Genomic DNA, 23,714 nt, shown 5'->3' with positions numbered 1-23,714 from the left:
GGGCGGGCGGGGTTCACAGCCAGCGGCTGGGCTCGGAGCGGCCCGGCGCCGCCGAGGAGCCCGGCCACGTGGGGAGGATGCCCCGCTAACCCCCGCCCGCGCCCCGGGGAAGATGATGCTCCTGAGGGGCCCCAGGTTGTGGCGCCCGCGGCTGCCGCCGACCCCTGGAGCCCGGAGCCTCGCGCGGCCTCTGCCGCCGACACCCCACGTAAGGAAAAGCCCGACTCTGGGTGCGAGGCGTCCGGGAGAGACGGGTGGAAAAGTTTGCGTCCGGCAACTTTGGGGAGAGCGAAAGCGTTCGCGACGTGCCGCGAGCAGCCGGGAAGTTCACTGCGTTTTGTTGCCCCGCGGGCTTCGCGCGCGGTGTGACCCCAACAGGTGGTCGCGGTACAGACCCGGTCCTCGAGTCCCGGAGCCGAGGGGAGGGGGAGGCCAGGGCGCCGCCCGCGGGAGCGCATCGCCTCGACGAACCTGGGGTACCCGGACCGCAGAGCTGCGGCCAGGGGCGGCGCGGAATGACCCCGGGAGGCGGTTTCTCCTCCCCCAGGCGGCTGCCAGAAGCGAGTTTGCAGAGCTGCTTGGCGGTGGGCGCGTTCAGTTTCGGTGGTCGGTGCAGAGCGGGTGGGGGTGGGGTGTAGGTCTTAAAAAACAACCAGGGCCCCAAGCCGAGTTACGGACCCGTGTGGATTGTTGCGGGAGAATAAAATTGACATCCTGAAAACCGTCGGCACCACCGCCCTTAAAAGAGGGAAGAAAAACTCGCGTTTTGTTCCGACACCCGAGAGACGGGTGAGTCATGAGTGTGTAGGGCTGGTAACTGTGGGCTCGTCACAGCTGTATTGTGGTCTGTGTACAAATGTAGTTTGGGGATGGAGGGAGGAGAGTGGATGTGCACTGAAAAAGACAGAGAGAGAAGTGCTGAGTGCATCCAAGATTGCGATGGAGCCTGACGGGAGCCCGAGATCCCTAACTCTGAGCCTGAGGAGGACAGACAGCCTTTAAAAAGGAGCCTTTAGGGTGTGCGTGGTTGGGGAGGGGCGTTGTTGCTGAGTTTTTGTTTGTTTGCTCGTTTCCCGCCTCCTCCCTCCATTAGATTAGTTTCAGATTGTGGGAGGGAAAAACAATGTTTGTTTTACTTTTTAGCTTTGCAGTTTGGAAATTTAAAAAAGCAGAAAGTAAGCAGTGGGATTATCTTGTCCCTTTCTCTTCATGTTTCTTTTGCTTTTCCTCCATCTCGGGCATAGTTTGGGTTGGTGATGCAGGAAATATTTAAATACATTTTTAAAATGCCTTTCCCCGAATGTTTGAAAGAGAATGAGAAGGGCTTTTTTGTTACTAGTACCTAGGAAAAGAGGCAAACTCCTAAAATAGTAGAGTTAGTGATTGGGGTGATAGGCTTTTTCCACTTTTTAAAATTGTGCTGTTATTATGTATTGCGCTTTATAGTCGCAGATATACATGAAAACAACCCAAATCAAGGAACTCCTCCCACACACACCATTTAAACACAGATGATCGATTCACTTTTCTATTAAATCCGTATAACATTTTGAGTTGAATTTTTATGTTATCCCAGGATTGGCTTCTCTTTCCAAAGTTATCAACTCAAGCACTTCTTTATTTCCCATTAGGCGCAGTAGAGGGTGGTGCCATTACATGCCCCAGCAGGAATGAAGGAGCCCTTTTAAAGGAAGTAGAAAATGATATTTCGCCTGTTATTAGGGGAACAGTTGGTCTTTTGCCTCCAGGTAGTCTTCTTAAGAAGCCTTATATTTGAATGTTTCTCATTTGTAAATTTCTGTATTAAGTCTTGGCTGTCCATCCTACAGTTAATATGCTGAACTTTAGAAGTGGAAATGCCTGCATCACTTTACTTGTCAAGAACCAAAACAATGGCACTCAGGGACAAGATCCCTGAAAGAATAAAGTTTGCTCCTTTATATGCAGTTTTGAAATCTTATCATAAAGAAACTGATAGAAATATCCTGACCTCTTAGGAGTTTCAGCTAGGACTAAGCCATTTTCTGCAAATCAAATTATCTGGCCATAGGGACATTTTTCATTAGAAGCAAACCACTATTTGGTGGTTGCTCCCTTTGACATGAAAAGTACAGTAGCTAAAGACAAGTATTATTTCTATATATTTTTCCTAAAAACATTCAGACCCCTAGAGCCTATGAAAGCAGTTGGGAAAAAGTAGTCACGTTTGCAGCCTGACACGTCTCAAATATGCTAGCATGCAAGGAGTTGTTCTAAGTAGCATCTCAAGTGAGTGTCCCCAGTTTATATTTGGCCTTTTCTGAAATTATGAGTGTGCCTTATGGGAGCATTTAGTAACTGTGAAAAGTATATAGCCCCCAATCCTTTAGTAAATTGTCTACCTGTGTTTTGTGGATAGAAAAAAAAAGCAGTTGTCAACACAGATATGTTTAACGTATCAGAGTTGTAGCTGAAAGAACGTGTTCAGTCTCTAGCATAAGAGAGCCAAGAAAGAGCCTATTGTCTTACCATTGACCAAGTCCATGGTCACGTTCCAGTGGCAGCATCTCTGCCTGTTAGCAATCTAAGTGGTTGTCAGGGCAATCCATGGCACCTGCTCTTGTTTTTGTACTCAGGGACACAGCTTTGAATGATTATGGTGCCGGATGAATCATCTCTAAACAGAAAGCCCTTGCCTAATTGTGCCTTTCTTAATTTGGGTTTTCTGCTGCTGAGGTTGAGAAACTCTCGGATATGAGTTTGTGCTCCTGATACGTTTCCCCGCCCACATTAGCTGTGTTTGAAATTTAAAAATCAAGTGTGCTTTATCGGGAAGTTTAAGTATCGAGATGCTTTTTTTTAGCTTCCAGAAATAAAGCATGTGAATGTTTTAATCCCACCACAAGGTGTTCATTTAAACACTGCTTTCATCTTTTGGATGTAATAAACGTGTCATTTTTGTTTGACACTTTTCTGCGATTGTACCATTCTACCTCTTGTATTTGTAATTGTAGATTATGTTCTATAATAATGGCTTCAGACGTCTCCTGAGAACAGTTGGTTGTATATTGGTGATTGTACTTACATTATAAAAAGACATCGATGCTTTGTCTCAAAGTAATTCTAGTCTTGTTTATCAATTAAATATTAAACATTACCACCTTCCCAGCACTTAGGTATAAGTGCTGTTTTGTAGCAAACTATAAGCTAGGATATCATTTTATATATTGGCAGATAAATATTTGTTGAATGCATAGGTACCTATGAAACTGATGTAGAAAACCTGACACTATGGTTGATCTAACATCTCCCATATAAACTAAATGTGTTTAGGTCATGGAATAGAAATGAGCAGCTAATTTGTCAATGTTGGACAAGCAGTCAGGACATCTGGGTTCTACCGTGGCCATGCTAACCACTTAAGCTCTGTGAATTTAACCAAGTCATTTAATCTGTTTGGGCCCATTTTACTTTTTTTTTTTTTTTTTTTTTTTGCGGCAAGGGAACTTTTCTCATTGGTCACAAAAGTTCTGTCCATCTCTGAAACTGCCATTTTAGTCTACCTAGGGGATGCAAATATCCCATTGATCAAAGGATTGACTACGTCAAAGTGATTGACTTAATGATTAAAACTCCTCTCTTCTGTGATCCTAGGAGGTCAATGCGGTGGCAGTTTTGCCTAGTGGTTACAATAACTGTTTTCCCTTTTAAAAGAAATTGAAATATATTTGACCATTTATGGTCAAAAAATATATATATTTTACCATGTCATGATAAAATAATGCTCCCTCTGGTACTTTTTTCTCTCATTACCAGTGTTTTCATCTGTGAAACTTTGTTTATTCAATAGTATCTAGCATTAGAACCTAAAACCATTAGATAGGCATAAGAGGCTAAGTTGCAGGCTTAGAAAATAGCATGTCAGCCATATTGTAGAAAAATCTTCTCTTTTGACCCTCATTTAACGTAACACAGTATTAACTTTCCTTGAGTTTTAAACAAACACCAGCTCTCTGAACTACCTATTTAGACTGCATGGTGTGGGATCTCCACCACCACCCCCTCAAGTTTTTTACATAATTTTCCACATTGGCATGCCTTCTTAAGAAGCAGCCCCAAGAAGCATTGTAGTCAATCAAAAGGTACTCTTTAAAAGGACCCATGGAAGAAATTACTATCTGGTCTTATTTTCAGAATAGTTGGGTTTCTCTGGAGCAGATGCAGGATTTATTATACAGACATAGTGAAGTGTATAGCTAGTGTTGTTTCTCTCTTGGCACTAGCTGCCAGAAAGCTTATGATCAAATTTCCAAGACATCCCTAACAAATATGTAAGACCTTATAACATGCCTTTTGTGTATTTACCTTATTCATAGTTTCATCATCTTTCCTCTACCTTTATTGTTTTCCCATTTATATCATGACCCATATTTTTGTAATAATCTTTTATTGGGTAAAGATATATGGATAAGGTTTTAAGAAATTTTGAATATCAGCACTTTGGTGTTTCAACAAGTATATTCTAAGTAGTTAATTGTGAAAGTGTGGCAAACAATTTTTTTCTTATTATGCAGCCTCCGTGGTGCCTAGCCCATAGAAAGTACTCAATAAATATTGATTGTGTTCAATTGAGCTGCCATAAGAATCTAATCGTGATGCTCTGAACTTCAGTACCACCAATTTTATTTAAAAGAGAACCACTCTCCTCACACACACAAATACAGTCTCCTCTTTTCTTCTTCCTACTACTTTTACTTGTCCAAAATCTTCCTATATCTTTCCTCCCTCCATCAGTTCCACCTGATTTAAAATGTAGCTTAAATCACCTATATCTCTTTACTCTGAGAGTTTCCTATTTCATATACTCATAAATGGTGTTATTTGATTTTATACCATTTTACCTTAAGTAAAGTGTTTAGAAAGCATCTCAATCCAGGCTTTTGTTTGGAAGCTGTTTTAAGGGAGTTAGATTACTGTCTGGGATCCACTGTATTGGTGAGTATGATGCATGAAATCTGCACCGTAAACAAGGCCCATTGAAGAGGATGTCTGTGAATAGATTTGGGGACAAGAAATAGGAAATATTAAAAAGAGAGACAAGACATGGGGCTAGACTTGAACACCAAATATGTAGCCTGGGAGCCAAAACAGGAAATGATGTAAATCATTGAACCTCAATCAAGAAACTTATAGGTGCTCCAAGCTTTGTTGTGGAAAATTTGAAGGAGAAAGCCCTGAAGATTGGAAAGTAAGAGTTCTACTTGAAGATTTTATGATATTTACTAGATCGAGTAGATGTTTTTGCTTTTGTTTTTTTGTTGTTGTTGTTTATTTGTTTGCATGGGTTTGTTTGTTTGTTTGCATGGGCAGACACCAGGAATTGAACCTGGGTTTCCAGCATGGCAGGTGAGAACTCTGCCTGCTGAGCCACCGTGGCCCACCCAAAAATACCACCCCCTGCCTTTTTTTTTTCCACAGGCAGGCACTGGGAATCGAACCCAGGTCTGCGGCATGGCAGGTGAGAATTCTGCCACTGAGCCACTGTTGCACCGCCCTTTGCTTTATTTTTGTTGTTACTTTTCTTTACTTTTAAAAATTACTTGAAGACCCAGGAAATAATCCTGTTTATATGCAAGTTTACTGAAAAGTCTCAATTTCTGTTGCAGTAGGGAGTGGTTTTGTAATGAGTCCATTGCTCAAAATCACATTTCTAGGATGTAAAGAATATAAATTAGCTTATTTTCAACCTCTTGGGCATGGAAATAAATAATAAATGCCCTGAACCTTGTTGGGGGAAGAAAGAACGGGTCATTCTTTTTGGTAAATCCTTGTTGTTTTTCTGAGAGTGCGTGTGTGTTTGTGTATCTGTCTGTCCACCTGTCTCTTTTGTTAAAATGTTCATTTTTTTTTGTTTTTAGTTTGGGTTTATCTAGTGGACTGAGTTAAATATTTGAAGAGGGTGTTTTAAAAAGTGTTGATGAATAACTGATCTTTCTGCTGGTAATGCAGCTGAAATAGAGTCATACATTTTTGCTTGAGAGACTGACAGTAATGTGAACATAAACCTTAAAAAACATTTGCTTTAGAAAATTCTTAGCAAAAAGATCAGCACAGCATTGGCTTTCTAGGCCCTTGCATAGGAATGGATATTTGTTGTGACATTGTATAATCTGGTAACTCATTTCTGCAACTCTGCTTTGGAAATGTTTTATATAATGTATATTAAAACAATCTCTTATATTTCAGGAGAAGTATTTCTTATGACCTTGTAAATATTCTTTTATGGGTTTGTTATTATTGAAACAAAGGTAAAAAAGCTGAAAAGCATAGCTACCATTCATCCAGAAATGTTCTGACCTCATCCTCCTAGTTCCATTTTCTGTTTCATCCCTTCACACATGCCATATCCAGTCATGCCGGACCAATACCCATTCTTGTGCATTTTCACCCCACCCTTTTGGTATTTATGGTGTTTCCCAGGCAGCAGGGTCTCCCACCTGATATCTCCCTCTTCACCCTCTTGAATTGCACTCACCTTTTAAGACTTAGTTTTAGGGCCCATACCCACCCCAGGTTTGACGATACCTCAGCAGATCTCTGCAGGCAGAATTAATTGCACTTTCTTTTTCGAACTTACAGTACTTAAAACACTTACTTTATTCTACCATGTGTCATAGTTAGTTGTACTCATATGATTTCTTACCTGTATACTCACCACTTTGTGGTTAACTATTTCTTCTTCATCTTTGATTGCCTCTTCCCTGGCACAGTAGGTACATAATAAATGCATGTTGAATAGAGGAATGAGTGAATTGGACATCCCTTAATGGGGTGTTCGCTTCAGGTCGTACCTTCTCAAATTATTTTTCTCAACTTAATCTAGCAAAGAAAAAAAGCTGAAGCATTCTTATGCATTTTTTTTGTATAAATGATTATAGTGGTTAGATTCAGTTGTCAACTTGGCCAGGTGAAGGCACCTAGTTCTGTTGCTGTGAACATGAGCCAACGGTATGTGAACCTCATCTGTTGCAGATTACATCTGCAATCAGCTAGGAAGTGAGCCTGCTTCAGTGAATGATGTTTGACTTAATTGGTGGTGCTTAAATGAGAAGGCACAACATAGCACAGCTCAAGCAGCTCAGCATACCTCATCTCAGCACTCGCAGCTCAGCCCAGGCCTTTGGAGATGCAGAAAGGAATCACCCTGGGGAATGTTGATGGAACCCAGAGGCCTGGAGAGAAGGCCAGCAGAGATCACCCTGTGCCTTCCCATGTAAGAAAGAACCTCAGTTGAAAGTTAGCTGCCTTTCCTCTGAAGAACTAATGAAATAAATCCGCTTTTATTAAAAGCCAGTCCATCTCTGGTGTGTTGCATTCCGGCAGCTAGCAAACTAGAACAGTGATGATCCCTGTATATTTGAAAAAACTTTTAAAGTTAGCCAAAGTAATCATTATGCATATTGTTCCTTCTAGTAAAAACAACTAGTAATCACAAATCATATTTTGCTAAATTGTTTTATTTCAAATGTGCTTTCACATCAAGATTTTTAAAGGAAATAATATCATTTAATGAAGCAAAAATTCTGTAAGGACAGGTTGACTTATAGGTATTTTCTTGGTTGTTCTTAAAGTGTGGTGTTGATTTAGGATGATTGCTTACATATGGGGAGGCAGCACTTTTCTCCATAGACAAGGAAGTTCTCTAAATGGGATGCTGAGACTAGTTAGATTATATTTGCTTTAGACTTATGAAGTACTACTTTTCCTTTGCCAAAAATTATTAGTGTTATTCCTAAATTTTTGATCGTTGAAGTTAAATAACTTAGAATGTTAATTTAAAAATCAATTATAAAAAATGTTTATATGTAAGATAAACTCCTGGGCAGAATATAAAATTGACATTTTGGAAAACAAACCCAAAAAAAGGGAATATAGTTTTGACGTTGACGTTAGGAAGCATTTAAACCTTTACTACCACAGCTCCTCTATTAAAATTCCGGAAGTGGTGAATATTGTCCTGTGGAGAGTGGAGTTGTCGTGAGTAAGGTCATCATCATCGGTCTTCAGTGCTTGCGGTCCTGTTAAAGGAGGCCCTTCGGGGAGCATAGCAAAATTGAGTAGGTAATCCTATACAGCGGTGGCTATTCATCCGTTATTTATTTGTACACAACCCAGAATTTAAGGTTTTTTATATGAATAGGAACTTTTTAAAATAAAAAGGTCCGTATGGGAACTAGAAAGTCTATGCAGAAATACGTTCTTCCAGTATTGCTGGGCTACAGTGCAAGCACGGATAAATAGAATGATAATGCAGGTTACAGTCACTGTCTGAGCTTTTACCACTACTTGCACCGTCACCACCTTCAGCGGCTCCGAGAACTGGTTCTAGCTAGATTACTGAAAGTTTTATTTGAAAGTCTGGCTTCTATTTCTCCCACTCTGATTAGGTTGGTCTGCTGTAAGCTATAGATATCACTGTCCATGCTCTTGATCTTGCATAGTTAAGTGCAAGCCTGCTTGGGTCTAATTGCAATATTTCCTTTGCCACTAAGTAGGCTTTGCCTTTTTCCTAAACCCTGCAGTCTTAGTGGAGGAGGTTTGGTGGTTATGCCAAGTCTGAAGACTTGCGTACAAGGTCCTTAAGAGTCATGTGGAAGACCAGGTACCTACACATCAGAAAATATGTATACTTTCCTCAGTTGACTCACGAGGGCCAAAAAACTATCAGAGCCAGTAAATCCTAGAAGAATTCAGAGAATAAATGTCATTAGTGATTACAGAGATGAAAAGAGGTGAGATTTCGACAAAGCTCTGATAGCAGGGTAAGGGCTTAGCAGACAGATTTGAAATTGGAAATAAGGTATAAGCACAGAGAGTGGAATTTGAAAGGGATTTGGGAAGCTAGTAAGCACTCTGATCAGACTGTAGAAAGCATTTCATGTGAAGTCTTGTTCTTGATTTTTACCTCCATCAGCATTATAGACATCAAATTAAAATCTCATAATGTAGGAATTATGTTTATTAAATTAAACTTTCAAAAACTGATATTCTGCAGAGCATTTTTCCTGAGAATGTAAATAGATGTTCCAGAAAAAACAAATTCTGTGTTCTAGAAGTTTGAAGAACCTTAGGCTAAGCCATAATTTAGTCTAAGTCTTGACTGGAAAATTTTGGCACCTTTACTTTGCTAAAGGACATTGGGATGATCTGAGAGGGGGAAAGAGTATGATCGTAGGCCTAATTCCCTAGTACTGCTATTAACTTCTCCCAGAATACTGGTTTATAGAATACAATGTGGTAAACACTGCAGGATGAGATTGGCCTCTGTAAGCCAAACTCTACAGATAAACTCATTGTTTTCTCCACCATGCGGGACATGACTTTCAGGGATGTGAGTCTCCTTGGCAACATGGAACTTGACTCCCAGGGATGAGCCTGACCCTGGCACTGCGGTATTCAGAATTCCTTCTTGATCAAAAAAGGGGAAAGGAATGTAAAAAATAAGGTTTCAGTGGCCATGACATTTCAAATATAGTCGAATTTCAGATACAGTTGAGAGGTCACCCTTATGCAAGCTTCAGTCAGATATTACAAATTGCCACATTATGTCAGACTCCAACCTACAGTGTTCCTGAAAACCCAGTGCTCTAAGACTCTATAAAGACTATATAAACTTTACTTATTAAGTTTATTTTCTAGAGACTTAAAACCTCCAGATTGTTTCTATGCCAGATAAGCCCTGAAACCCAGAGATAAGTCTGTCCCAAACCATCAACCATTTGCATTCCCCTACTCCATAATGTTGATACCCCTTTTCAACACGAAGAAGTTAGAATGGTCATTGCCCAAATATCCCTGTAGACTGCGAGAATGACCAGATGAGAAGGAGGAGTTATCATAGAGAAGTTAGGATTTCATAAATGATTATCATTACTGAATCATTATATAGATATTTCTTTTTAGTTTTTAGTATATTAGAGCAGCCAGAAGGAAATACCTGAAATTGTAGAACTGTAGCCCATACTGTACTTTGAAGTTTGTTCTGTACCTGCTTGTTAAACTGAACTTTGAAGTTTATTACTTTTCTGTGTGTACTGTATTTCACAATAAAAAACGTTTAAAAGAATTAGATTGCAGATGAATTTATGTTGAAAAATACGTAACATCCTGCTACTTCCTAGCCTATTTCCTCAGATACAACTACTTTCCCTGCCCTTGTTCTAGCATACCGGGTCAGTCCCAAATGCTACATTCTTCATCTTTTCAGCAAGCTACGGGCATGTGACCAAGTTCTAGATATCCCACACGACATAGAAGCAATAAGTACAGCATCTAGTTCACATCCTTACTAAGGAAGCTGCTTACCCTTTTCTTCCCTTATCCCCTTCCCATGAGCTGGAATGTAGATATTGAAAAGTTGAGCTACTTGGGACCCTGTAAAAGCATACAACCTCCTAAGGGATGGTAGAACAACAAGGTAGAAGGGACCTGGATCCCTCATGTTGTTTTTTGGGCTGTCTTTGTTACAGCAGCTTAACCTGTGCCTTTCTCTTGTTCAGTAGCTGACTGGCCCAGCCAGAGGTCTCAGAATGGAGAGGTTGAAACAAAAGAGCAGAGTCACTGTGTGATAGATGCTAGTGGAGGCTCTCAGAAAAGATGGTACTGTGGAAACCTCAAGCTTGGTTACCTGTGGTTCAAACCTAAAATAGAAGAACCAATATGTGCTTATAATGTGTTTTGGAGCATATCACTTTGCCTCCTGCTATCTCTGCTTAGACCCTTCCATTCTATTCTCAGTTGAAAGTCCAGCTTTGATATCACTACCTCCATAAATTAAGCCTTTCCTGATTACCTAGATGAAAATTATCTTTCCTTTCCATGTCTCCCAATAGTGTTTATTCATTTTAGTACTCATTTGGTACTTGTATACTCCCTTGTATTAGAGGTTTTTCTTTTTGTAACTATTTCAGCAGCATACCTGCCTCCCCCATGCATGTTTATTTTCTGTACATTGTAGCTCCTGATGAGCACAAACCATGTCTTCTATATATTTAGGCATGTATGTCTTTGATTTCCTCATTATGCTATTACAGGTGTTAGAAACGATGCTAAATGAATGAGGTATAATCATTTCTTTATGAAAAATGATGTTTGTCTATATCAGGGATTGGTAAACTTTTTATGGAAATACCCAGATAGTAACCATTTTAGGCTTTGTGGCCCATAGGCCTCTGTTGTAGCTGCTCAACTCTGTCATTGTAGTGTGAAAGCAGCCATAGACAATTTATAAACAAATGGGCGTGGCTGTGGTCCAGGAAACTTTATTTACAAAAACAGTGGGCCGTATTTTGCCAATCCCTCGTCTGTAGACTCTACACCAGGATTTTGGCAATAGTAATTGAGTAGATTGTCTTCTATGCTAGAAGACAAGTTCGGATCTAGCTGTACAGTGTATGTACAATATATGTATAGTGGGATGAGATAAGTCAGTAATCATGATTACTGTAGGTAGAGCTAGAATGACAGAAGCTAGTACAATGGCTGAACAAGAGGAAGAGTTTGAAGATGTACAGGGATTTCAGCAGTTTTCTAGATTCAGACTTATACTTACCGTGAGGCCACATTGCACACAGCAAGTGTGAGTTAAGAAAGAGAATGGAAAGGCTGGGATTAAGAAGTGGAATGAATTTCTCTCTGAAGTCAGGGAAATAAACAGCTATATGGAGACTTCTCTGGGAAAAATGACATGATGGGTGAGAAGGGAAGCTTGGGTAAGTTATGTTCAAGAAGAGGGAGTGCATTGGCACAGACATCTATTCCAGTAGATGTACTTCTTTTTGAGATTACCATTAAACCATAGCTCTAATATATCTTTCATCAAAAATCGGCATTTGAACTTACATTAAGTATGTGTACGATTTTTCCTTTCCTTTCCCAATCCTTTTTTTTTTTTTGTATGCTGTATGGCAGGGTCACATTTCATTATTTTTTTCATTGAGTATCCCGTTATTGCAGCACCATTTGTTGGATTTTTGTTTGCTTGTTTGTTTCCTGATTTGTTCGTTTTTTGGGAAGTGCATGGACTAGGAATCGAACCCAGGTCTACCACATGGCAAGTGAGAATTCTACCACTGAACCACCCTTGCACCCCCCACCATCTTTTTTTTATTTTAAGTGAATTTTCTATGTCTATTGATTAGAGTAGGCTATGTTGCTAGCACAGAAAACCCCAAAATAATTAAACCTTGATTCTTCAAGTCAGTTGTTTTATCCCTCAAGTAACAGTTCTGAGGTTAACTTTTCAGGTCAACAGTAATTCTGTTCAGCACAGCCATTCAGGGACCTAGGCTGACTGGTTCCTCTGCATTTTCAACATGTCGTCTCCCAAATCAAAAGATCATAGTGTTATGCAAGGTGTTAATGGCTTGGCCTGGAGGCGTCACATATCACTCATGCTCATATTCCATAGAGTATGTCACATGATGACATTTAGCTGCAAGGGGGGAAGGGGGGCACTGAGTGAGGTAGTCCTGGGTGGGAGTCGTATTCCAATTAAAATTCAATTCCTATGGAAGAAGTGAGAATGGATTTTAGTGGACGTTTAACTATTTCTGCCTTAGAGTCCTGGGCCAGAAATAGGGTCTTTTGCTTTTGTGGGGCACTGAACTTCCCAGGCACTATTGAGACCTCATAAGCAAAGTGTTCCTCAGCAATATATATTTATGGAAAACTTTATTTCTCCCTAGAAAACTTAAAAAGGAAATGGTGGAAATTCAGCATTTTTTAATTTGGGTTGGAACAGGAACATTTGACACCTTGTTGGTTTCATTATAAGCTGCCCTCAGGGCTATAACTTAATAAGAAAGAATGTAGTCTCACTTATACGCTCTGAGCTAAGGGAGAGAGAAATAAATTCTAATAGTACAATTAAAATTTGAGGCCAGAATTCAAGCTTATGCAGTGACACCTGATAAAGAAGAAAAGCCCAGCTGAGAGAAAATGCTGGCCAAATGGTTTTAGGGAAGGACTTCCTTTTAGAGGAAGTATGGTAATTAATAGATAAATGAGAAATAGTAAAAGTTATAAAAGTATCATGCATATCTAGTATGTGGATTTGTGTTATTCTGTAGACTATCCTGCTAAAAATATAGTCTTTAAAAAAGGAAATCGCAAATAGATATTTAGGACAGTTCAAAGATGCTAACTGTGTCTTAGAATAAAATGTGTTATAGTATATAGTATAATACTGAGATAATCCACTGTAGTTCAGGGGAACATTCAAAAAGAGATTTATTAACGTGACCATGTTCAATGTTTACTTCCCACATTATTCACTTATCACATCTTTTTGGTGTGTACACAGGATTCTTCTCTTTATGCCCTCTGGTGTAGATGTCACTATTGAGCTGTCTTAAAGGCATAACGCGACTTTGAGATATTAGCAATGTTTCCTTTCCCATTGCTTTTTTTAGGACTTCAGTGTAATTATTGTTTTATGTATGTAGCCAACTAGATATATATTCCTTGAGCTTGGACACTATTTTTGAAGTGTCCCTTAAACATTAATAAGGTTTCAGTGAAAGAGTTATCCTGTTATTGCTGAAGTGAACGTATCGTGAACTGTGCCTGGCCTGGCAATGCCAAAGCAAAGATCATTCTAGGTCCTTTGGAATTGTCTTTTTCTCATTTCACACTCCAGCAGACTAATCTGGGCTTGGTACGTGCACACCAACCATTGTTTTAAGATAATTAAAGAAGAACAAATTTAATAATGCTAGACAAAGACAATCTCTTTTAATGGGAAGAGCACGTAGGATGGCTTGGTGGTAAACCGTGCAGAGGGTCTGGGAGTTTCAGTTGACCCCCAAGGCCCCCATGAGCAGTGGACTTCAAGAACACTGACAAGGCTCCTACCTGATAGAAGGGAGGTGCCGCATCCTGATCACAGCAAGTGATCGCTTCATTACCTTTCACCAAGATTGTTAGACAGAATTAGGGGTATTATGTTTGGTTCTGGAAAAGTACTTTAAAATGGACACTGACAAGCTGGCACGAAGGGGACTGCTTACTGAAAACGTTTAAAATGCTGAGGATTCTTATAGGAAATTATTGCAGCGGCTGGAGATGTTTCATCTTGTGAAAGAAAAGCAAAAGTTAAGCAAAGTATTTGTTTTCAAATATCTGAGAAGGCATAGGCACCATATGGAAGAAGTCTCATTCTCTGTTGCTTCAGAGCAAGCAACACTCACAAGATAGAACAGAACGGATAGGCAGAGTTCAGCACAGTTTAAGAAACAGTGTATTTATTCTAGTTGTTCACCAGTGGATACTTACCTCTTACTTACTAAATTCCCAAGTTACCAGAAGAATTCAGGCAGAAACTGGAGAAGCCACTGGACCCACGCTGCAGGAGCCTGGTGCTGGAGACGCCGCCTGAACTGGAGAGGCCTGCAGAGCGAACGTACCAGAACCCAGAAGCAGACCTTTTCCTACTGCGTTGTCTCACCAGTGCTCTCAACAGACAAAACTTCAGTGCTGACTAACAAAGGAAGAATGTTTAAAGGGCCCACTTTTATTTTATAGAGTAGTCAAAAAGGGTGAATTTGAAACTGAGTGGCAGTAAATCAATATCCTTCACAGGGAAACGAGGCAACACCTCTGTAGTACTTGGAGGTAGTGGCTGTGGTCATGCGCATGCCCAACCTGATCAGGCCAAGGTGGTGTGGGACAAAGAGGCCGCACTGTGGTTGAGGCACTGATAAAGGAGTGGTAATTTTGAATGCAGTGCTATAGTCTAGATAAGAATTCAGGAAAGCAACACTTGGTAGTTCCAGGGAAGAGAGAATCCAATCTTAAGGGGAATAGATAAGATACAGAGATCCAGAAAAGTGTATGAAACTAGGTAAGTGCATGAGGAAGCTAGACTGAGTATGTAGGAAGATAAGGAGTGCGTTAATGAGAAGCCATGAAGTAGGCTTGAGTAGGATAGTTGGGTTTTGAAGCACAGGAACTTAGCTCTGGGCTCACACCTGAACCTTTCTGATTATTAAAGTGCCAGGGATTTGTTGATTTGCACAGGTCTAAATGACAGGTAAGGTTAGATCTCTCTAAGGCTCCTTTTATCTCTAATGTTCAATGAGGTCTCTTAGGTACATAGACTTTGATGTCTATCACAAAATCAGAAACTGCTGAAGTTTAGAAATTGATAACTCAGATGCCTAACTGAGTTTCAACTTTATTCATCCCTTGCTGCCCACCCTTTACTGTCTGCCATCCCATAATTAGTGTGTTAGCTATTTAGTTGGAGTGGTTTGTTGTAGCCTTTTATTTATACATTATCTTTCTGTTAAAGGTTTAGGTTTAGAATGTTTGTAAAAGGTTTTGTCTGAAAGTGACACAAGTGACTCAATGACTGTGTTGATTTGAGTTTAAGCATGGCTGCTCTGCTAACAGGTTACAACCCTTTTTTCATATAAAATTCACTTTATAATAAACCCAGGTAGTTTAATTTGTTTATTCTATTTAGTAAGATCATACTGCCATTTCATTAACAAAGTCTGACTTTGTGCCAGTGACTAAGCATTGTAATCAGTGATTGTTATGTCTGTAATTACATGGAAACATCAGAGTTCAACCTCTTGGAGAGAAATTACCTGACTGTAATTTTGAAACTGAATTAGGATGAAATATCTTAATATTTATAGCTACCCTGTTTTACTTAGAGCTAGTACACATTAGAAAAAGTCTTCTATAGGTACAACAGTGACCACTAAAATTTTTAATATTACATTTTAACATAGTAATGTTCTTAGTTTTGAAACTGTAAAAAAAAACATCTTTGTGGACTGTGTTAGTTCCTTGCTTTCTTGGAAGTGTCCTCATTCTTCTATTTATATATTTATAGCAGAATTGGCCATGTTAGTATGAGATGACTATCATTCAGTTGGCCAATTGACCCAGGAATTTGGAATTGGTTCCAGGAGTCCTGTCTCTGCTGGCTGCTCTTTTGAGTAGAATATTTATAAACTTGGTGCTGTTTGGTATTGAACATTTTCCAGCCTATAACCAGAGAAGCAGTAAGAATCATTTTGTAGTGGATTGATACTAATGTACAGAGAGGAGGACAAATGAAATATGGATCAAGAGGACTTACCAACCTCGATATGATGCTCTAGTCCCTAGGTCTAGTCCATTCCCATAGCTTAGATGCAGTCCTCTGTTTAGGGTCTGTGAGAGACACCCATATGTCCTTAGAGTAAATTTCCATTCTAGTTTACGCTGTCAAGTATGTGTTTGTTCCTTACACCCATACACACACACATAAATTTGGAATTCAAATTCAACAAGGAAAACACTGAACACTCAGTAGAAAAATGGGCAAAGAGCATAAGTGACTCTCAGGAAAGGAAACAAAAATGCTTAATAAATATGAAAAAAGTTCAACTTCACTGTCAAAAAAATGTAAAAAACAACAGTGCAATGGATACCATTTTTCTTTTCTTTTTTTCTTTTTTTTTTTTTTTTTTTTTGCCTATTAGACTGGCAAAGAAAAACAAAGATAATACCCAAAGCATAAAGCATGACATGATGTGAGGACTCTTCTGGACTGCTACTTAGGGTGGAGAGTGGTTGTATAATTCAGAGTGCCCAAAGGAAACAGATGGCCCTCTCAGATTAGGATAATTAGAGGCAAGTTTATATACACAGGACTATTTGAAGAGGTGTAGGTATAGGAGAACTGTCAAGGATGGTGCAGTAATTAGAGCTAGTAGCAGTGGAGCCCAAGGAGAGAAAAGAAGGAAAGGCAGTGTGGACCTGAGGCCACCATAAGATAATTACTGACCCTGATCAGCCCTAACACATATTCAGAAATTATTTCCTTATTGTTCCTTTAAACATCAACATTCTTTTAAACTTAAACTGCAAAATTCTCATTCTTACTGTTTTAGGTTAAGACTTCAGGTGCTTTATTAAATCATTTTAATGAAGAAGCTTATTTTTTCAGTCAGCTGATAAGTAGGTTTTTTTTTTTTACAGCAGCTGTTGAAGTCAACCCTCTTTGTGTTTGATTAATAATGATATACATCGTGATAGCCAGTATTTAGCATGTGCCAGACCCTGCCATAAACACTGTAGGTACATTGACTTCGTCTCCCTCACTGCAGTCCTAGGAGATAGATATTGATATTATTTATCATTTATTGATGAACTAATGAAGCAAACAAGGTTCAGACTGGTCTGTCCAACTCCAAGGCCTGAGTTGCCACTAGCTTGTCTGATTTTGTTGATGAGGAATTGCTTTAGTTTAATGACTGCTAAAACAATACCATGCATATGACTTAAACAGTGGGAATTTATTGGCTCACAGTTTTGAGGCTAGAAGACATCCAAAATCAAGGTATCATCAAGGCATTGTTTTCTCTGGGGCTAGATATGCCAATGATCCTTGGTCCTTGATTTTTCTGTCACATGGATTGCACATGATGGCCTTGCTTGGCTTCTCCTTTCTCTTCTTGGTCTCACTGACTTCCGGTTTCTGGCTGCTCCCTCCAGCTTTCTGTGGTGTTCCCTGTAAGGCCTTTAGTAATAGGGTTAACATCCATCCTAATTCAGTTGGGCCACACTTAATGAGGTAACCTCATCAAAAGATGCTATTTACAATGGGTTCACAGACACAGGAATGGATTAGATTGAAAACATGTTTTTCTGGGGTCAGCACAGGTATCCTCTCTTGCTTTGAAAAAAAATTCAAAACTATTTTTTCAGGCTTGGGTTACGCTGATTCAGTTGAAGAAGAGCTTTGAACAATGCTAAAACTTGATTTTTTTATAGTCTGAAATGGATACTTGAATTCGGTAAGAGCTTTGAGATTGAATTTTAAAAAATGCAGAAAGATGACCTAACTATACCATTTGCATGTGGGAAACTTGCTTATGATGTAAAATTATAAAGTTTCCTGAAACTTTTTTTAAGGCCTCCAAATAAACAGCAGTTGGCTTTACAGAAGAGGAAATTAAGTTAATAACTTCAATTAATTAAAAGAGACTTTAATTCTTTGTAAAGTCAGTCACATGTTGAGTATAACTTCAAATAATCCAAGAATCATTGGGCAAGGAATTTCAAAAGACAAGTTGAGTCAGCTATTCTGTAGCGTGATTACAGACTGGCACATACCCGTCTCCCCTGTTACTTAAAACCAATCTCTCTCTCCCCTTTCCTGTCTTTCTCTCCATTGCCTAAAAAAGCAGGCAGTGTCTTCAATTTTAAGTTATTCTTTTAAATGCTCACAAAGTAATATATAGTAATACAGTTCTTGAAATCTGAATGGTTGGTTGATGTATGAAAACTTGAAAGCTCGTTAAAAATATACACACTCTAAAAAAAAAGTACACACTCTCTCGTGTAATTTCTAAATAGCCTTGTTATATGGGTGTTACTCTCTGATGCCCCAAAAAGTTAAATAAGTTATTCACACAATCAGTGGTGGAGCCAGAACTTAAACTCAGGTACCACTGCTCCAGCTTTTCTTTCTTTCTTTTTTTTTCATTTTTTAGAGTATAGAAGGTGAGATAAACTAGACTTGCGCAAATCCAAAATTAATCCTAAAGAAGAAATTCTCATAATTCCCGGTTGGTAAAAATGAGCAAGACAAGTATTAAGAAAAGCAAATTGTTGGTTGTTTGGTTGCCTATTTTCATATCCCAGTTTGCTTCTTTTGTCTGGTATTTTCAGATCCTGCCCTTTGTGTCCAACTCGGATCCAGTCATGTCTCCACTATTCTTCAGCATCTCTGTTTCCTGTCACCCATCTGGCGCAAATCCCACCCTCGGTTTTGGTTGATAAGATGTAAATTAACACTTGCTCCCATGGTCTTCATTGTTGTTGATTATATCATATACATCATCGATTTTCCCCATCATTTGTACTTGTTAATGCAATTAAACTAGACATTCTCTGAAGTCAGGAAGCACATGTGCTACTTCTGTTTTTTACATGTTAAAGTACGTAGCTCTGGATTAGAAAACCAAAATGTGTGAGTTAATTTTTTTTTCCTTCACAGCCCTTAAAAAAAGCAAGGCCGCCACATAGAATTGTGCATATAACTCAAGGGTAGTACAGATAAGAGGTGCTATTTGCATTGTAGACATTGTGGATAGATTTCTTACGATGCTTTTTTTTTTTTTTTTTGTAAATGACCATTAAATATCTGAGAAAAGGGAGCTGGCTTTAAATTCACTCAGAAGCACCTCTTAGGGGGTAAGGATAAAAATCCTGACCACTGCGATGTGGAAGAGACCTTTGTATTACAGTTAACCTTATATTTGTTACGAGATTGGCTTGAAATAAGGAGTATATTTAAAGTTGGGCTGAAAATGGCAATTAGAGAAGAAAAATGAAACAAATCTCCCAGTAAAGGAAGTTTTATGTGCCTAAAACTTATTTGTTATTACTTTTATAACAACTTGAAACAAAAGTTTATGGAAAATGAAGATATTCTCTTAAAAAGTAGATTTTAATAAGAAAAGTAGGTAAAGGACTAATTTATAAAGCTTTAAGTACAGCATGATTATTGAGATCACGCTCTTAATTTGTAAAATATTTGAGCCCATATAAAAATAACAGGTTTTGAGCCTATGCTGGAAGCTTTATAAATTAATTAAATTTAAAGGTATTTATTTATTTTCATATAGACTGCAAATAGCAATTTATTGTACTGAGGAAAAATAACACAGTAGAAGTGAAAACTAATTAGCTATTTTGGGTGAAAGATTTGAAATAATTAAAAGCAAAATCCTAAGTGCTTACTGACTATTATATGATCTAAAATAAGAAACCTGAAAGAGTTGCATATACTAGCTAATGGACAGATCTAAAAAGGATCATTTGTTTTAACTATTCAGTTTAGCAGTAGCCTTCACCTTGACATTATAGAACCAAATCACAATTTTGTGACTGCTTCTTTGCCTTAGTGTCCTAACTGGAGGGCAAGGTAAAATTGTGACTGACCTGACAAGAATGCAGCTTTAAAATTTTATCATCTATTTCTGATCTTTAAAAATATCCATGCCAAAAAGAAAAAAAGAAAATATCCATGCTAAAGGATGACATGGAAGTGAGGGTGAAATTTTACAGCCAGTAGATGTGTGCATTTCTCATTCTGCTGTGGTGATGCAAATCATCATCAATTACTCTGTTTGCTGTGGTAGCAGCAACAAAATTTTTGGGTGAATGCGATGAGAATGAGCTTAGTGTATGTCTTACAAATTCATTTGTATTTTATGCTAGCTAAACAAAGTCATTTCTGTGTTTTATGTAGAGATTTTGATGTTTGTATGCTGATACTAAAATCTTTTTTATTGCATACATACAAAGTTTGGTACTGGAAATGGCTAAATGAAAGAAAATCTTGTTTTACTGCCACCTTCCACCCCTGAAATTGAAGAATCCACGTCTGCCTTTTTTATTCTTTTTGAAGCGTTGTATTTCTTAGGACAGTACTAGCAAAAATTTCTCTCCTAACAAACTGGCATATTTCAGTTAGGTAGTAAGTGTGAAGTTAAGTCAGCCTGACCTTTTTTTCCTGGCATGCCGATCAAGAAGAGCAAGAACAAGTTTTATGCTTCTCTATGATAGTTTACAAAGACCACACCATCAATTCTTGGCTTTTCTTTTATTTTTTTTCTTTAATTTTTTTATTATGGTAACATATATAACCTAAAATTTTCCATATTAACCATTTTTAAGTGTACAATTCTTTGGCATTAATTACATTTCCAATGTTGTGCTGTCATCATCACCATCATTTTTATCACCCTACCAGAAACTGTATTCACAGCAATAATTTCCTATCCCTCTCCCTTCAGCCTCTGATAAAGCTCTACTCTGCTTTCTGTCTCTTTGAATTTGCTTATTCTAGGTATTCATAGTTGGGTATTGAATTACGTCCCCCACAGAAGGCATGTTCAGGCCACAAACCTGGGCCTGTGGGTTTAAACCCATTGGTAAATAGGACTTTTGAAGATGTTAAGGTGTGCCCTTAGCTGGAATGAGGGTGGGCCTTAATCCAATATGATTGAAGTCTGTATAAGCAAAGGAAACCAGACACAGAAGGAGAAGCGCTGGGAGCAGCCAGCAGCCAGAAGTCAACAGAACCCAGAGGAAAAAGGAGAGGATACCACCTATGCCTTGCCAGGTGACAGAGCAGCCAGGAACCTGAAGGATTGCCAGCCAGTCAGAAGATATGAACCTTGGGAGGACACAAGCCTTCTAGCTTCTGAAACTATGACCCAATATATGCCTTGTTGTTAAACCAACCTACTATATGATATTTAGCAACCAGGAAACAAAAACATTCATTAGGTGGAATCATAGAATATTTGTTGTTTTGTGTCTGGTTTATTTCAGCATATGTTTTCAGAGTCCATCATGTTGTAGCATGATCAGAATTTCATCCCTTTTTATGATTTAATATTATTACATTATACCATTTAGTTATTGTGAATTATGCTACAATGAACATTGGTATATAAGTATGTTTGAGTCTTTCATTCTTTTGAGTATGTCTAAGAGTGGAGTTGCCAAGTCATAAGGTAATTCTGTGTTTAACTTTTAGAGGAACCCTGGCTTTTGTTATTTTAACCCTTCTGTTAATTGTGTCTGTCATTTTGGTAGCTCCTTCCTTTTTGTGGGAACTGAATGTAATATAAAAGCTATTGCACTGACTTCACAGATTGATTTAACAATCCTAACCAAAATCTCAATATGGTTTTTATTGGACCTTAATAAAATAATTTTGAAATTCAATTAGGAAAAGAATGGTCGAGAAAATTTTGAAAAGGGACTTCTCACAGACTGCTCTAATTGAAACAGTTTAATATTAATACAGGAATATTCAAATGCAATAGAGAATTGAAATAAGAATAGAGAAGCAGACTATCTAATAGTGGAAATTTAGCATTGTGTCAATTTGAAACAGTTGTATACCCCAGAAAAGCCATGTTCTTTAATCCTGATTTAATATTTTAGGGTAGGACCCTTTTGATAAGATTGTTTCCATGGAAATGTAACCCACTCAATAGTGGGCATGACTTTTGATTAGATTACTTCAATGGAGATGTGATGCACCCAGTTGTGGGTGTGGCCTTTTGATTAGATGAAGATGTGACTCCACCCATTGAAAGTAAACTAATAAACTAATCAAGACCTATTAGACCCCTTTAAAAGGGGAGGCATTTTGGAGTTGCTCAGAACCTACAGAGGCACAGACATTTGAAGATGCTTGGAGTGCTGAAGGAGATGCTTGGTGTGCTGACAGAGCAGTGCCTAGAGATGGGCATTTGTAGATGCAGAGCCCAGTAGACATCACCATTACTGTCCCATGAGATACTAAGCAAGCCAGAAGTGAGAAAGATACACGGGCTGAGAGAGCCATTTGAAACCAGAAGCCTGGAAAGGATGCAGACGCCAGCCATGTGCCTTCCCATATGACAGACATCAGTCTTTCTTGAATAAAGTTATCTCTTTCTGGATGCCTCAGTTCAGACATTTCTGTGGCCTTAGAACTGTAAACTGGTAACTTAATAAATTCCCTTTTTAAAAGCCATTTCATTTCTTAATGTAAATTATGGACTACATATATGGTAATATAGTAATAATGTTTCTTCAGTTGTAACAATGGTAACACATGAATACTTAATGATAGGGAAAACTGTGTGTCTATGTGTGGGGAGGGTTATATGGGAACTCTGTACTACATGAGTTTTCTGTAAAACTACAACTGTCCTAATACTTTTCTTTAATTATTATTATTTTTTCCATGGGCAGGCACCAGGAATCAAACCTGGATCTCTGGCATGGCAGGCAAGAGTCCTGCCACTGAACCCCTGTTGCACCACCACCTAATCCATTTTAAAATCTTTTGTGCAGTTACTGAATAATAATTATTAACATAATTAGCATAATTTAATGACTACATAATCATCATGCAGCTGTATCATTTACATAGCTTTTCTAAATTATATTTCACATTCTCACATACAATTCTTTTTTTTTTTCACATGCTACATTTAATCTAATTTTATTCATGCTTGCCTTGGGGGACAGGAAATTTATCATTCAGTAAAAGTACACGGTGAAAACAAAATATGTCTTGTCATAAACTTTTAAACTACAATAATATTGTACCATAATTACTTCCATGCACACAAGTCTAACATTACAGTTTGTTTTAAAAAATAAACACAATTAAGACTTCTAGGAGCATTTTGTAATAAAGTAATTCCTAATTTTTCTTTGTAGCTAGATCAAGCACCTCCAGAATACAAGTTCCTATACACAGTGAGTGCTTTACTTAAAATGAACACTTAAGTTAATTAATTACATGGACAACCTTAGAATAAGCTGACATTATATATTCAGCTAGGTAGGCAACAAACTATAGTGCCAAATGGAAAAAGAGTATTTGCAAATAAATTTCAGAAACTAAGTTAACTTTCTATAATTAAATACAGAAATATACTGATTTGCTAAAATAAATGTGATATGTTAACACTTCACTGTAAAGAATGTGTATCGGAACATTTATAAACAGTGAATGAATCTTGAGAATAGTTTACTATAATAAACCCTGGCTTAATAGAAGTGCGTATGGCGAACCACTATGGGTGATACATGTTTTGCCACGTTTTTTTTGTTACCTTGAAGAGATAACATATTTGTACCAAATTTGGCATTCG

General features: G+C 38.3%; 1 protein-coding gene across 1 annotated transcript in view; it reads left to right on the top strand.

Moving 5' to 3' along the window:
- The window catches only part of MCUB (mitochondrial calcium uniporter dominant negative subunit beta), a 136,828-nt gene continuing 113,114 nt past the window's right edge, over positions 1 to 23,714 (top strand). The window contains exon 1 of the mRNA XM_077142563.1: positions 1 to 208. Coding sequence (XP_076998678.1) covers positions 113 to 208 — 96 coding nt within the window. The 5' untranslated portion in view covers positions 1 to 112. The remainder of the gene's footprint in view (positions 209 to 23,714) is intronic.

This window comes from Tamandua tetradactyla, chromosome 24 (assembly GCF_023851605.1).
Source record: "Tamandua tetradactyla isolate mTamTet1 chromosome 24, mTamTet1.pri, whole genome shotgun sequence".
NCBI lineage: Eukaryota > Metazoa > Chordata > Mammalia > Pilosa > Myrmecophagidae > Tamandua > Tamandua tetradactyla.
Note: the sequence above shows the minus strand (reverse complement) of the source record. Positions and strands in the feature narration are given on the sequence as shown.